At 34.5% G+C, this 15,890-nt stretch overlaps 2 protein-coding genes across 23 annotated transcripts in view; one reads left to right on the forward strand and one right to left on the reverse strand.

Moving 5' to 3' along the window:
- The window catches only part of PRPF40A (pre-mRNA processing factor 40 homolog A), a 58,956-nt gene extending 50,938 nt beyond the window's left edge, over positions 1 to 8,018 (forward strand). For 10 of the 14 annotated variants that reach the window (XM_055572563.1, XM_055572554.1, XM_055572564.1 and 7 more), the window contains 10 exons: positions 975 to 1,089; positions 1,247 to 1,350; positions 1,448 to 1,564; positions 1,861 to 1,998; positions 2,247 to 2,342; positions 4,283 to 4,369; positions 4,456 to 4,552; positions 4,636 to 4,697; positions 5,334 to 5,465; positions 6,984 to 8,018. In XM_055572563.1, the coding sequence (XP_055428538.1) occupies positions 975 to 1,089; positions 1,247 to 1,350; positions 1,448 to 1,564; positions 1,861 to 1,998; positions 2,247 to 2,342; positions 4,283 to 4,369; positions 4,456 to 4,552; positions 4,636 to 4,697; positions 5,334 to 5,465; positions 6,984 to 7,076 (1,041 nt within the window). In that variant the 3' untranslated portion in view covers positions 7,077 to 8,018. The remainder of the gene's footprint in view (positions 1 to 974; positions 1,090 to 1,246; positions 1,351 to 1,447; positions 1,565 to 1,860; positions 1,999 to 2,246; positions 2,343 to 4,282; positions 4,370 to 4,455; positions 4,553 to 4,635; positions 4,698 to 5,333; positions 5,466 to 6,983) is intronic. The other 4 variants (XM_055572565.1, XM_055572562.1, XM_055572553.1 and 1 more) reach the window with 1 other exon arrangement.
- A 5,213-nt stretch (positions 8,019 to 13,231) lies between these two features.
- FMNL2 (formin like 2) overlaps positions 13,232 to 15,890 on the reverse strand; it is a 333,194-nt gene continuing 330,535 nt past the window's right edge. For 8 of the 9 annotated variants that reach the window (XM_055572551.1, XM_055572544.1, XM_055572548.1 and 5 more), the window contains one exon: positions 13,232 to 15,276. In XM_055572551.1, coding sequence (XP_055428526.1) covers positions 15,167 to 15,276 — 110 coding nt within the window. In that variant the 3' untranslated portion in view covers positions 13,232 to 15,166. The remainder of the gene's footprint in view (positions 15,277 to 15,890) is intronic. The other variant, XR_008711915.1, reaches the window with a different exon arrangement.

Raw genomic sequence — 15,890 nt, forward strand, 5'->3', positions numbered from 1 at the left:
TTCTTATTAATTTAACTAATACTAATTTTAGTAACCTCTTATTTCACCCAGTATACCTAAAATATTTTCATTTTAACATGCAACCAATATTTATTTTGGTAATAAACCTTCAGAATCATTGTGTGTTGTATACTGCTGGCACATCTCAGTTCAGAGTCATATTTCATGATACTTAGCACCTGCGTTTGACCAGCGACTGTGGTATTGGAACAGTGCAGGTATAGGAATTTTAGGAACAGAATTTGTACCATAGTTTAGGGACATTTATAGCATTAAATAAACTCTATAAGGATTTCAGGAAGCAGAAAATGTGAAAATTGCAGACTATTGAAGTCAATATGTTGCCCTGAAAGTAAGCAAATAGTAAAAATAATAATAATAAAGTGAGGCTATAAAAATTTATGTTTGTTATAACAGTAATATGGAAAAAAAGAAATAGGTTTTAAAATCAGACATGGAGGTTAAGTTCTAGTTCCCTAAACTCTATGTATTGCTTTAGTAAAATTATATATCTTCCTCTTAGAAAAGAAAATTAAATAAAAAATAAATCTTCCAGAACACATTAGGTGTTATGTTTAAAAACAAAAAGTACGTTTACAGTAAAAGTGCATGTACCTTCTTTAGCCTCATTATTTGTAATAATAAACAGTGCTTTGAATTTATTTGTATACATATTTATAAACTGGAAATGATGGTCTGTCTTAAAGGGGCACATAAACTGAAGTCTGTAAAAGTAATGCACACCTTTTGTCTGAAGTCCAAAATAGTTTCTTTATGTAAAAGCAGATTTTACTTTCATCACAGAGCAAGTATCAGTTGCACTTAAACACATTTGTGATAACACTGGTGGAAGAGTTTTTATGTATTGCTGTTTTTAACATATATTTTTATTCATGTTATACCAATATTTCCAAAGTCCTTAAATATGGCTTTTGAATATGTAATGAGTTTGTTGTTGTTGTCCCTTTCCCCAGATATTTTTAGATGAACTGCATGAACATGGACAACTGCATTCTATGTCATCTTGGATGGAATTGTATCCAACAATTAGTTCTGACATTAGATTCACTAATATGCTTGGTCAGCCGGGTGAGATTCTTCTTCTTCCTAAATTGTAGTTATGATAGTTGAAACGGGCCACAGGGAAGGGTGGTTGTGTTTGGGGCATGGGGTGTGCTTTCTTTTGTTTTATAAACAAAAAAGTAATTGCAGCTCTTTGATTAGAGCTAGCTTTTGACTTCTTTAGTTTTTTCATTAGGATCAACTGCACTTGACCTTTTCAAGTTTTATGTTGAGGATCTTAAAGCACGTTATCATGATGAAAAAAAGATAATAAAAGACATTCTGAAGGTAAATATATACTATTAACTTTTAGTCTGGGGCATATTTTTTAAAATAATGCTATGCTCTTTTTGTTACTAATATTAACAAGATTTCTGTTTTTTAGGATAAAGGATTTGTAGTTGAAGTAAATACTACTTTTGAAGACTTTGTGGCAATAATCAGTTCAACTAAAAGATCAACCACATTAGATGCAGGAAATATTAAGCTGGCTTTCAATAGTGTAAGTTATCATTCTTACTGTTATAAACAACTAGATTAATAAAACAGTTCTTAATACATTTGGCTGAAGATACTTAAGTTGTATGTAAACTCCTGAAATAAGGGAATAGGAATAGTATTTTACAGAGTAGTGGACACTGTTTCAAATAAGGTAACAGATAATATACTTAGATGGTGAGTGATAGTAAATTCCTTTGCTAAAATTAATTGGCCCTTACCTTATAGATGATGGGAGAATAATGAATTTAACACAAGTTAAATTGTACTATATATATATATAAATATGTTTTCTAAAAGTTACTAGAAAAGGCAGAAGCCCGTGAACGTGAAAGAGAAAAAGAGGAGGCTCGGAAGATGAAACGAAAAGAATCTGCATTTAAGAGTATGTTGAAACAAGCTACTCCTCCAATAGAATTGGATGCTGTCTGGGAAGATGTATGTATACTTACAAATTTTTTCCTTTACAGTTGAAAATAAAAATCTTTTTCTTTCTCATAGCTACAGAGATAAACTGAAGTTGTTTGAAGATTGTGAACTCAGCTGTGATGGCATTTAGGAATACTGGAGGAATGGAAATAAAGACTGAGAGGGCTGGGCTGCCAATTTTCACTTGCTGTTTTTTTAGTCATATTGGTATATTTTTCTCAGTTTTCATATTTTTATTGCATATCTGAATTTTTCAGATCCGGGAGAGATTTGTAAAAGAGCCAGCATTTGAGGATATAACTCTAGAATCTGAAAGAAAACGAATATTTAAAGATTTTATGCATGTGCTTGAGGTAATTTTAGTTATATTGTAATTGGCTGATATATTTAAAAATATGTAAAACATTTTTTTTAATCGAAGAATTTAGAATGATCAAAGTGTTCTTCCTAAATTATACTACTTTGATACAAATGTACTTAACTATCTGGGATGATTAGGGAGTGGTTTATTCTATAGGAACTGCTTTTAAATGAAACACACTAGGCTTGCATGAGAAGGTAAAGATCTATTTAGTGAAGACAGTTCATATGTTTCATATTTATATAGTGTTACAGAAATTCATCAATTTAGGAGTCACATGGAATGATTAATAAACCTGTAAAGAACTTAGAATCTGTAAAGCAGATGTAAAACAGTTTTAAGCATATTTCAAATATTATACTACATTAGAGGTGTTGGAAGCTCAGGGATGTTCTGAAAGATAGTAAGTTTTTGCTAAAACAAGTAATGATAAAATTGCAAATTATTCCACTAGCTGAATTAAGGGTATTTTGATGAAGATTTCAGGTAATCACTCATAGATAGTAAACATGCTAAATTGACCAATAATAATTATTATTTGGTGCCCATGTTATGCTTTACAAATATTACATATACGAATGTAATCCTCACAGCAACCCTGTGAAGTTACAGATGAGCAAACTGAGGCCAAAAGGAAAAGTAATTTGCTGTGAAGGGATTCCAACATAGGCTTTTGACTCTAGGGCCAGTGCTTTTACCAAATATGCTTTGCCATCAGTTTTGGACAAACTTATACTTCACAGCAAAGTGAAGTTAGCATATACTTAAATTTGTAATGTTCATGGTCTTTGGGAATAGCAGGTAACTTAATTGTTGACGATTTCTTTGGATTTATTGTCCTTGCTAAGTATCAGTGTTGACAACAGTTTGCTCTGTTAACAGGCCCCATGTACCATATGTTGTCTCTCAGCTGCCTTTAGATCTAGTGCTATTGGCCTGTAGATCTTTTCTACTCAGATCAGCAGCATCTGCATTACCTGTAAACTTGTTAAAAATACAGAAACTCAGGCCCCATTGGTAGAAATGTATCAGAATTATCATTGTCACAAGAGTCTTAAGCCCTGGAATGTACATTTAATTTTGAGAACCTTTGCTGTAGTGTAGTGTGTTAATATTTTCCCCCAATTCAGGAATGTCCACAACAAGATTCTTTCATGATCTGTGCTGGTAAAGTGATGAGGTCATAAATGGAGCTGATGACCACATAGGGAAGAGCTGAACATACCAGAAAAGGATTTGGACCTCAAAAACGGGCCTTGAGGTAGAAAAGGAAGAAGAGTTAACAATTAGTGACGTAAAAAGTGAGAGTCCCTGAACCAGATTTTCCCTTTCCACTTACTTGTAAACTGATTTATTTCCAAATCCATAGATATGTTTGGGAGTTGGGAACTTTTACTGCAGCATTTCCCCTCTCCTTCTAGCCTGATGATTGTTCTAGTAAGAGTTAAAATCCATAGAACATTTCCTTTTTTGATTTCACGTGTAGTTAGATTGCCTTTGGATATCTTAAGTTTGATGAGGAAGGGAATGCTCCTTGAAAAGAAAGTAGATTTTGTATTCAATTTCTGAGACTAACCTCCTTTACAGATGACTCTGGGGTAATTCTTTATTTCAGTGCTGAACTTAGCTCACTGACAAAAGCCACGTTCATCAAATAAATGTAATTATATTTCATTGTTTTTGAAAGTAGTGTGACTATTCTGCACGTGTGTTTAGATGTGAAATGAGTGCATATAGGATAGTTAAAATGTTCTCTTCACTTTAAGTGATAGTAACTCTTTGCACAGTTTCAAGTTGGGGAGTACATCCTAAAAATGCAAAATGAATGTCGTTTTTACTCTAAAAAGAACTTACTTGCAAAACTATTAAGAATTCTCTATGATCTGTTATCTAAAGTGTGAGCTTTGTAATTTTTTTCTTTTGCCTCTGTAGCATGAATGTCAACATCATCATTCAAAAAACAAGAAGCATTCTAAGAAATCTAAAAAACATCACAGGAAGCGCTCCCGCTCCCGATCAGTAAGAAAGTTTATTTAAAATGGTACCATAAGTATATTGAAGTATTTGTTAGCATCATTATGAATAAAATTATTTATGTTGTGTAGGGGTCAGATTCAGATGATGATGACAGCCATTCAAAGAAAAAAAGACAGCGATCAGAGTCTCGTTCTGCTTCAGAACATTCGTCTAGTGCTGAATCTGGTAAACCTATCTTTTAACTTGATTAAAGTCATTGGCATTTGGATGTCCTCAAATTCTGACACTTTTCTTTTCATGCTGCTTAGAGAGAAGTTACAAGAAATCAAAAAAACATAAGAAGAAAAGCAAGAAGAGAAGACATAAATCAGTAAGCAAACTCTTGATTTTTATACTGCACCTAAGCTTTTGCCCTTAGCTTTCTCAGTGGCAGTAGACATTTCTGCTTGGTCCTATGCAGAGTTTAGGTGAGCACCTAAACTCAAGAGTTTCAGAGTTGTGGTTCACCTTAGTCTTGCAATAAAATCCTTTGGTGAACTTGAAACAAATAATAATAAACAGCATTAGGATTCCCACTCTGGTTTTTTATAGTAATCTTAGAGAAAGAGCCGTGTGTGTGTGTGTGTGTGTGTGTGTGTGTGTCGTAGCTATTGTTGAGAACCACAAGTTTAAACAACTTCTCTTCTATTCTCGGTTCTTGGTCTTAGGTACACATCAAGATATACCTAATCTTAGGGATGAAGGTACACCTAATTTAGTGACCCACTTTTAGTGATAGTTTACCCTGTCAGACTGTCATCTTTCCCATAGGAAAGACCAACTTGCTGCCATGAATCTTTGGAATGTTTTAGATTCCTTAAGGTTATCCATTCAGATTTCACCACTCTAGGAATACATAAATACTGTGTTAAATGTGGGTGTTCTTAAATATTACCAATATAAGGGTTTTTTTCCTAATAGCATTTTGATAAAGTAACCATTTTAACATTGTCTTTTATTTAAAAAGGACTCTCCAGAGTCAGATGCTGAAAGAGAAAAGGATAAAAAAGAAAAAGACCGGGAAGGCGAAAAAGACAGAACTAGACAAAGATCAGAATCAAAACACAAATCACCTAAGAAAAAGACTGGAAAGGATTCTGTAAGTATTTATAATTCTTCCTCTTTGTATCTACCAGTTAGCTGCTTCTCACACAAAGCAGTTTTCTAATGTATGTCATCATGTGTGACCCAACTTAAGCATCCTAAATTTCATATTCATTAAAAAAAATAATGTGGCATTCTGTCACTGTTGTTTAACCCACTAAGAATGTTGTTCTAGCTTTGTACATCCTCATTAAGAAATGCCAATGGATGTTTTCTGCCTAATTTAAGAATATAAAATTTAACAGATGATACTCAAATTGGGTTTTCCCTCGATATGGCATCATTGTAAATCCTGTTTCAATAGGTAGCTTTCCAACAGCTTTTAGAAATAATCATTGAGAGGGAAGAGGTGAGGGCAAATAGGGGTATATTATAAGCCAAATCTAGTGTTTTAATATCGAATTACATAGTCAGTCCTTAGTTTCCCCCATATGTATGTGTGTGGCAGAGCATATAACACATGCCTTCTTCACCTTGCTGTTCATGCCACAAATGCTGTGGGCTTAGCAAGCATAATGCCTCTGAGCTACCAACTGAGAGTTTAAGCTGTGTAGGGAAGTCCTCATCCTCCCTTAGGATTTTCTCCGTGGGTGGGAATAGGGTGGAGGGGTGTTTGTTTTCAAACAGCACTGAAGAGTCTGATGCACATCTTTGGTGAGGAATGATTATTTCCTCTGTATTTACTTAGTGACTTAAGTGTCCTTGCTGCTGCTAAGTCACTTCAGTCATGTCTGACTCTGCGACCCCATAGACGGCAGCCCACGAGGCTCCCCCGTCCCTGGGAGTCTCCAGGCAAGAACACTGGAGTGGGTTGCCATTTCCTCAATGCATGAAAGTGAAAAGTGAAAGTGAAGTAGTGTCCGATTCTTAGCGACCCCATGGACTACATACAGCCCACCAGGCCCTCCGTCCATGGGGAGTGTCCTTACATTAGATTAAATGGGATCCCTGAAGGGTGATAGAAAATATAGGTGAACAATCAACTTTTGAAGAGTTGAGTTCCTTCTCAAAGTGTTTTGTGTGGTTTTTGTTGTTTTTAAATTTTTTCCAGCCTAACTTGTCCTCATAACTCTGGGTACAATATAATAATGCTCAAAAGATAATACTTTAGTATAAATACAGGATAACCTAGATTCTGAAAAATTAATGAAGAATACTTAGGAAATGAACACCCAGCTTCCATTAAATGGAAATAAGATGTTTCATATTCAATTATGTAGAAGGGAGGAAAAGAAATGGATACGTACTATTCTCCCTGATGTACATATTAAACCAAAAGTAAACACCTTAGGAGAGTTCCATTCTGAGAGAACTGTCTCCCCTGGTTACTTACTCCCCAAATAACCAGGGAGTATTTGGTTAATTTGGTTAAGGCTTTTGGGAAAGAAATCAGTCTTTAATCAGTCTGTGATGCCTTAGTTTTTGTGGAAGAGATTTTGTGTTCTTTTTTCAAAGGTTCACTACTACTTACCTTTTGAGTACTGACACAATTGTATTCACTGTTGTTTTTCAGGGTAATTGGGATACTTCTGGCAGTGAACTGAGTGAAGGGGAATTGGAAAAGCGCAGAAGGACCCTTTTGGAGCAACTGGATGATGATCAATAAATTATACCAAATATGTTTACAGTATGATTTTAAAGTCTAATTCAGACCAGGGACTCTATTTTAAGTTCAATTGAAATAACACTGGGTTTTAATTATATCACAGGAAAAAAAAAAGTGCATTTAAGTATTGTTATTGTGGACTTTATAAAAGCAAAGGAAATTGAAAATAACTTTTGATTCTGTATCAAGAATCATATTTTCATACAGTCATAACTGTCTGTCTGTGACCCTTTCATAGGGCACTGCAGGATGGATTAAAGGTGGCAATTTACTGATAACTGCAGGTGTCTCTACTTTATTCTAAAGTGTAAGTCATGAGGTGATTTGATTTACTTTATAGAAGCTGGATTTTGAAGATATAATGGAAAAATTTTGATATCTAGTAGTACAAAAAAAAGCACCAGCAACTGATATACTGCTTTTTTGTGCACTACCCAACTGGTTAAAGACAATATGATCTTTTATGGTAAACTCAGAAATAGTGTTCATAATGGAAACCTGGTAGACCCTTAACTATAGTGGTGCTGCTCAGCACTGCTATAATAAAGCCACCATTATTTTTTATGGAACATCTGAATACATTTTGAAAAGGCTACTGTGAGGGCATTATTTTGAGGTGATGTTTAAAAAGTTAACATCAAATCAAATTGTAAATTAGCTTAAATATATTGCCTTAAGGACCTACTAAAGAATGTGCCACCAAACTTTAAGTGATGGCTGCAATATCCTTGTCTAAAACAAATCAATGTTGACTTCAGCAATTTCTTTAACAGTTTTTTTTTTTTTTTAATCCGAACTTTCTCTTGCTTTTTTTCATTGAGGAAGTCTTTTACCTTCCCTACTCACTGAGAAGTATTGACTTCGTGGTACACATTCTAAAGCATTTCTGATTTGAATATTTTTGTACATTTTTATCAATTATTAAATCTTCTCTTCTAGTGTGTACTAGTATTTATTTCTACTGCTCAGCTCTAAAAAAAAAAAAAAAGAAAAAAATTGTATGATTCTTTAAAGGTTAAGATACTAAACCCCTAAAATTTTGCTTTATCTAATCCATATAGCCAAGTTACTTTCCTTTTTTAATATTTAAGAATATTATAAATCATACAGGCCCCTGTATTTGTTTTTGATCTATGAATTTCCTACAGAATACTTTTAAGAAAGGGCAATGGTTTGAAGCTAGAATACTTTTTACATGCTAACTTTTGAAGGTTGGTAATGTGATTTATACTATTTTCCTTCAGTGCAGGAGATTTTTTTTAAGTAAATAAGTAAATTTTAGCACATAGTCTTTGGTATTACCTTAGGTATTTTTTTATTTGGGGCATTTGGGGCAATCCTGTTTCACGTTGCAATTTAGAACAAAAAGTTCATTTTCCCTTCATTTTCCCTTCACCATCCTAATCAATTTGAAAGTGGGACAGACTGGGATGACTTTTCTCATCTCTGCCCCCTATGTTTCAATTAAATCTAGTATCCACTCTTGAAAGCCACAGGGGAAGGCTCGGGGGGGAGTCCTGGACTTTTCTCAATGCCAAGTCATATTTCTGCTGTGAAATATGACATGACTTCGTAGAAAGTAAAAACCACTATCTTCAACAAATGCGAAGCCAGTTTCTTGCTTGACATTAGTCTCCTATTGTATATTAGAACCACAACATATAACAACTTTATCAACAGGCAAGTTGCCTAGACTTAATGTTCAGAGGGCCCCTTCATAATAATAGTTAATATTGCTTATCATGTCAAAACACTTGACCTGGACATCAGAGTAAAATATGCATATGATATTGGCAGAAATACTGGTGGTTGTTCACAGAATTTAGAATCTGTAAAACTTCCATGAATCATGATTTTTTAAAGTACAACTTTAAAGTTTTTAGTTTTCCTATTAAATTATTGATGTCCTCAAATTAACTTTCTGTATTATAGAGATACTGTCTTATCACAACTTCAGATTCCCATAAGACAGTACAAACTCAAGTTTCCTTATTGTTCCAACCATGAAAATTATTTGACCCAAAAACAAAGCTAATGAGTTGTAAAGCAAAAATACAACGTACTTTTTATAAAGTATGTAATTGAAGTGACTATAATCCTGTAGTGATCCCATCAAATGGCATTAAGTTGCCAGAAAGATACTATGGCCTGGGATATAGGTGATGGGTAGATTTTATTAAAATAAGAGTTATGTGTGAATATCTTTAATCCATTTGATTAGGTTTCTAAATCTTCAGTCTAATAAAGTTGAAATATCATAGAATATTGGTTTTAATAGAGCTGAACAGTTACGTTCAAAATGTGTTCAAACAGAAAGTATGTTTATATTCAGATAAAGGGAATTTATACTTTACAGTTAAGCCTCAGACTTAGGTAAATGTTAAGGGCTTATCTTCCCTCATTATCATTAATATTAATGAACTCTTGGATTAAATTCAGTAATATATTTAATATGCTTAATAATCAAAAATAGGACTTCAAATATTCCTTCCAGTATAAAATTCCAGTATTTAATTCCTATGTGGAAAAATTGAATTGGTATAAAAAGTTAATGATTTATGAAGAATTCTTTGCACCTCTCCCAAGTGTATTTAAGCAACATAAAACTTAAGCAGTGGTCCCAACATTTTTAATACAGTGATGCCATTTCATTATCATTACCCAAAGGAGCGTCAACCTATAGATCATTCATGTGTTTCAACAATGAAAATAATTTTTATGCCTCCCAGTAAAGCTGAACATGCTCGAAGTATCACAGCCATTTCATCTTGATTTTTGCTAATTGCACCCCGTTTACAACAATAGTATGAAAGGGGTCGGCCTAGAGTAAAGCAGTCTTTTAATTCACAGTGGTAAGACTGTGAAACTTCAAAATCTGTATACATTTTTCTGAAAAGAAGATCCATAGTTTTCATTCAGTTACCAGGGGGCCTGCACCTTGTGTTAAGAATCATTTGCCTATGTGATCCTGGTTTTCTTCCAGTGTTAATGGTCAACTGAGTGCTGACTAGGCAGCCACTTTTTATTTTTGCATCCAGATAGGGGTAACTCCTTTATTTAAGGATTATTTAAAACTTGGATACTATTTGAGAGAGCAGTTTCTAATCAAATAGTACCCAGCAAAGAGTAATTAATGCATTTTAAAAAATGAGTTTATAGGGTGTTCATTATGTAACTTAAATGTAAACTGCAAAGCTAAAGAACTAAATAAACACTTCTAAAAGCAAAATTGAGGCAAAGCACATTAATTCCTTACAACTTAAATCAGACTTTTTCTTTTCCCTTGGGGAAGTCTGTCTCCCAATAGCAGGTCAAATTTTCTTTTACATTTTCTAGGACTCATTTTACATAAAGGAAAAGCAAAATAACATCCCAAGTAATTTTCATGGAAATGCATTCTAAGTTCATAGTTTCATTCTATGGTTCTAGTAATGGTGTATAGCAGTCTAATAATTCTTACCTTCCTTATTCTTACCTTGCTGTTAAGTTTTTCCACCATTTTGATGTAGATGGTGGTCAGATTCCTTGGGGGCAAGGATTTGTGTATCACTCACTGTCATGCGAATTAGAACAGTGCCTGGCACATAGTAGGCATTTATTGAGTGAATGTAAAATAAAATATCAGTTGACAGATGTACTCATCCAGCATCCATGGTACTTGTCATCTGTATTAAAGGGCTTGAAAAAGCATCATGGCAATAAACCATACTGAACCCCAAACTAATTGAAGTAACACTGAAGATACGTTCTGGTGACTGTGCCTCAGTCTTAACTGTTCCTTCAGAAATGTCCAAACACTTATTATATATGAGAACATACAACTTTTCATGTGGTTTTTGAGTAGGAAAGGCAATCTCTTGTGATGATTTGAAACATACCTTCATGTCATACACATAATTCTGTTACAAGGGTAGTGGTTTAAAAGTAGTAACTTTTGAGGAGCTAACATTTAGATCAGAGTTGATCTAAAGGCCCTAATGAGACAAAACAAAGTTCCTATTTTAAGTTCTGAGAACTAATCATTTCAGGCCATTTTTGACAAACAGGTGAATAATGGTGACAGGGCATGTATGCACTTAACAGTGCTACTGGAGCTAACTGAAAGATGAGTTAGGAAGGGGAAGATTTTGCTCCCGTTATCCACATACTCTCCCTAGCCCTCCAAACCATACTGGGTTTCTCCTTCTGGCTTAAATTTCTTAATTGCAGTGAATTTTTTATGCTTTTTTAAAAATCACTATATAAAAACTGAGGCAGTATGATCGAGTTCAAGGCTATCTCTTCATTATTAGTGATAGATACTTGACTGTTAATTTGATGGTAATTTGTCCTAGGTTTAAGGTTGATGTTTGCATTTGAGGGGAACTAGCTCACTTCCAGTTTTCATTCAGACTGAAACAAAGTGGCTGTCTAATCTCACATCATATTCAAACTAAGCCATTTCTTGATGCCCCTCTTTTATGCTGTCTTGGGGGTATCTAAATGTGGTAATTATAATCTTTTTTTTTTTTTTTTGGTCCTGCCTGCAAACTTTTTTGGTAGGTGTTGCTCTCTTGCCTACCTCTACAACTAAACTGAAGACTTGTTCTGAAAGGTGAGTAATAACAAGGAACAAGGTTTCTACTTTGTGTTTGTACTTAACAGATTTTCTCTTCTGTTCATATATTGTTCTGATGTAAAGAACTTCAATTATATAAAAGGTAGACCTTTGTAAATAAATATAATTTATTAGAAAAATGACATCTACTAAATTGGATCTGTGTCAGCCTTTTCCTTTAAGCACTGTTGTATGCAGCAGTTCTGTGCTGTGCGCTGATAGATGCCCACATTCTGTTTTCTCAATGTTAATACTTGCTTTTCTTTATAAAAAGTTAGACCAAAAAAGTATATCAACATTTGTCCATGCATTTGTTTCTTGCTTCAGATTTTTTTCTTAGCAATAGTTGGAGTATTAGTTTAGAAAAAGTAGAAGATTAATCCTTTGGCACAAAGTGGGCTGATAGTATATTTGTCTGTGCACACATTTCTGATAAGAACAAGTGTATTAGGGCTAAGAATTTCATTTTATCAATTTTAAAATTAATAGATGTGAATTATAAATCTAGTATTGTGAAAGTATATTTCACAGTGTAAAATTAGGTGATTCTACAAAATCCAGTATGTTGACCCAGCAGAGTCAGTGGTGGATGTCAAGTTCCATTAACCACTGAGCACTGTTGAGTGAGCAAGGTTGCTGGACATTCATTGCAGTGTCATTGGCAGTGACTTTTATTGGATTAAGATACAGAGTTTTAGTCGCAAAGATCGGGAGTGAAAAACAAATAGACTTACCTCTGAGTTATTAGAAAAATCTTTAAAAATTGGTGCTAACTGATAAATTTCCAAAACCTAACCATATCTACCTCATTTTAACTTATTGCTCTAGTTTATTCTTGAAAATATCCTGACAGAATATTAATGACCTGATTTCCTTTACCATGAGGCACTTCTCCTGGTACAAAACAAACAAGAGTCTTAATAATTTCAAAATTTTAACTTTTTTCTGTTTTAAAAGTTTCAGCTACAAGTCTACCTTGGGAATATTCCAAGTTTGGTTCCAGATTATCACAATAAAGACTGATTTATGCCCCTTTAAGTTGTTTTTTAAACCACTTGGACAGTTTCTTAAATTATAAATTTCTTTACTTCACTAAAAAAATATACTAAATGAATATACTAAGAATATACTCTGACTTGGAATTATAAATATCTGTGCGTGCACAAGTGTTTCAGGTGCTTGGTGCCTATCTGTGATCCACTAGTAGACTGAGTATATGCAACATCCTCATTACAACAAATGTTGAGAGAGGCAGTATCTCACCAAAAAAAGAGTGCTTTTTCTCTGGAAGGGATAAATTCATAACCAGGATTCTGGAGATACTAATCTCAATGCTAAAATACTCAATACTAAAATCTGCTTGGTTTCTACATTACATACAGCAAGTGACCAGGAGTTTTGTAGAGGAAGGAGTTTTCCTTACATTTTACTAAGTCTGTTTAGGTTATGAATTCAAGCAGCAAAACATACCTGTTTCTAGAAGCTAAAAGAGTATACATGAAACCGGCACATAAAACCCCCTAAAGTATACACTAAAAGACTACAGCACAGTACAGGATAGTAGTGTAAATAGTTTATTTGCTCATATGCCATGAAAAGACCAGAAATGTAACATGAACTGTTTTTATAAAACATTTCTAATATTGCTAAGAAGCAGGTCCATTAAGAGACAAACAGAAAAGAACATGCCAATATTATTGTCTATTTGTAGATTAATAGCCCATTTTAACCTATGTTCATCAGGATTGAGCTTTGGAAAACAGCTGCTTTGTGGTAAAGGACCAACTATTTGTGTTAAATCTCATGGTCAAATGCCTCTTTTCATCAAAATGAAATGTTGAATGAGTCAGACACAATCTTGGCATGTTCTTTTTTAAAGTACACATGAAAATGTGCTAGCAGGTGGCAGTTTAATCTTTTTGTAAATAGATACGCTAAAGTGAAATGTGGTAACTGATCCCTAAACTGTCCTTGAAGTTAAATATATATATTAAAAAAAGAAACCTATAAGTTAAAATAACATTCAGATTGTATAGCATAGGCTGATGCATTTTTAAACAATATTTACAATATTACCCAGAGGCTTAGGTGGGAATTAAAGAGAAGTGTAAAAACCATAAAAAACTGCACCAATTTTATAGCAAAATATCTGTACATTTAAAAAGAGATATATAACTACACATTATCCAAGGGAAATGGGACCTTCACCAAGGAGTTCACATGAGCACAACATAAAATAAATTCAGTGGTTAAATACTATACAATAAACTTTACAATTAATATACTGGTGTAATGTACCAATAAGGTAAGCCAGAAGCAGAATGTGTGTGATGGAAATTACAAATTAGCTTCAGTCCAGTTTTTGACTTTGGATCAAGTGCCCTGCCAGAGCTGAAGGAACAACAGTGGCTTTGTTGGCCATTTAGTCCCATTACATATCATTTAAGCTTAATACCAATGTAATTCAGCAATTTAATTGCAATTCCCCACAAGGTAGTCTGGGAAGTACAAGAATTTCTTAGCTCTTAATGTGTGATGCCAAATATATCTAATCCAATCGACAAAAAGGAGGAAGGGGGAACCCTGCGATTGTCAGAGTGATAAGGCCAGGTTACTAACACTACTCTGCTAGCGGAAGTAAATCTTGAATGCTTGTTCATAGAGCTAGTGAACTTCTCCCTGGCTAGCAAGGCACTGATTCTATTCTCAGGATTGACCCATAGTGGTCCTCAGAAATCCTAATACTGATTACTGAGATGTTAATTTTAGTGGTAACTAATAAACATTTGTATTTTTAAAAAGCTGCCTCTAGCTGAAGAACAGTACTGCAAATACGTCTTGTACAACATCTGTATGCCATCACGTGGTCTCATTCATACCAGTGAATCTCCTGAGGCATCGTGCCCCAGCACAGAAGCAGAATGTGAAACACGTTGACTGCCTGCTGTGCCACTGCAGTCGTATCCTATTTGTACTTGGCTGGGGCTTGGCTATAGACAAAAGGAGTTTATCACATGACTTTTTCCTTCTTCCGTGCTGCAAGCCCTTAAAAATACAAAGTTGACAGGTATGGCTAAAACAAAATTAACTTCTTAAAAGACAGCAAAGGAAGCCCACAGCAGATGCATTCCATGTTATTTACAACTTATCAGGAAACCAGGGTGGGCCATCATGGGACAATCACAATGGCAGGTAATGAATGTAATATGAAATTTATATTTTGGTTAAAAAATAACATACTGGTGTAAAAAGATACTAATCAAATCAAATCCTATTGCTTTGATTAATCTGAGCAGGTACTTCCACTTTTAGGCACTTGTTAACAAAGGTTGAAAGCAGAGCCCATCATTTAAAAATTCCTATGTGTTTGCTAAATCTGAGCCCTTAGAATATTTGATCTATGTTCAAGGCTGCAGTTAAATGGTAGCACAGAAAGTTCACATGGACATCTTCATTCACGCACACCCTCTATTCACACAAGCAGGTCTCTGGTTCACATGGTCATTTCGGCACCATTAACAGAACGCAAATTCTGGTCATCAAAGCGCCGCCTAACACTTCTCCTCACCGCATCGGCTCGTCTGTATGGTTGGTTTCTAAGATCTGTAAAGAGGAGAGCACCAATGAGAGAATTGCAATCTGTAATATCATGTATCTAAACAAGACAGAGGCCAGCTGGCAGCCAATCAAAGCAGCTTGTGTAGAAGAGTCAGCTTATGGGCCCTTCAAACTGAGAATTTGAGCCAAAAAACATGTACTTTGCCCTCGATATTTACAGTCAAGCAAAACAGCATGTAATACTGGTGTGATTCTGGCTCTTACAAAATACAAGTAGAGTGCTTCTGTCACTGGCCAGAGAGTCTAGCCGATGTCATTTTGAAATGTTTCTTCCATTGGGAAGTAGCTATTACTTAGTAGTCATTTTTCTTTCTGAAAACGTGAATACCAACCATTGCAATGAACTTGAAACTGCAAGACAAAACACCGCCTTGTCCTTTCTGAGATTTTAATTAAGGAAGGAGCTTACACCTAGTCTGCAGCCACGGCTTCCATTATTATTCCATTAAAATGAACTTAGGTCAGTTTATTTTGTAAATCAGATATATCACAGTCAACCACCAAACAAAAGCAATCACTAAATCAAAATAACACTCCATTCCTGAACGTTCTTTCCTGCCACCCAAGATGATGTTTTTCATCAGAGGGGGGGAAGATTG

The sequence above is a fragment of the Bubalus kerabau genome, chromosome 3, assembly GCF_029407905.1.
Source record: "Bubalus kerabau isolate K-KA32 ecotype Philippines breed swamp buffalo chromosome 3, PCC_UOA_SB_1v2, whole genome shotgun sequence".
Taxonomy (NCBI): domain Eukaryota; kingdom Metazoa; phylum Chordata; class Mammalia; order Artiodactyla; family Bovidae; genus Bubalus; species Bubalus kerabau.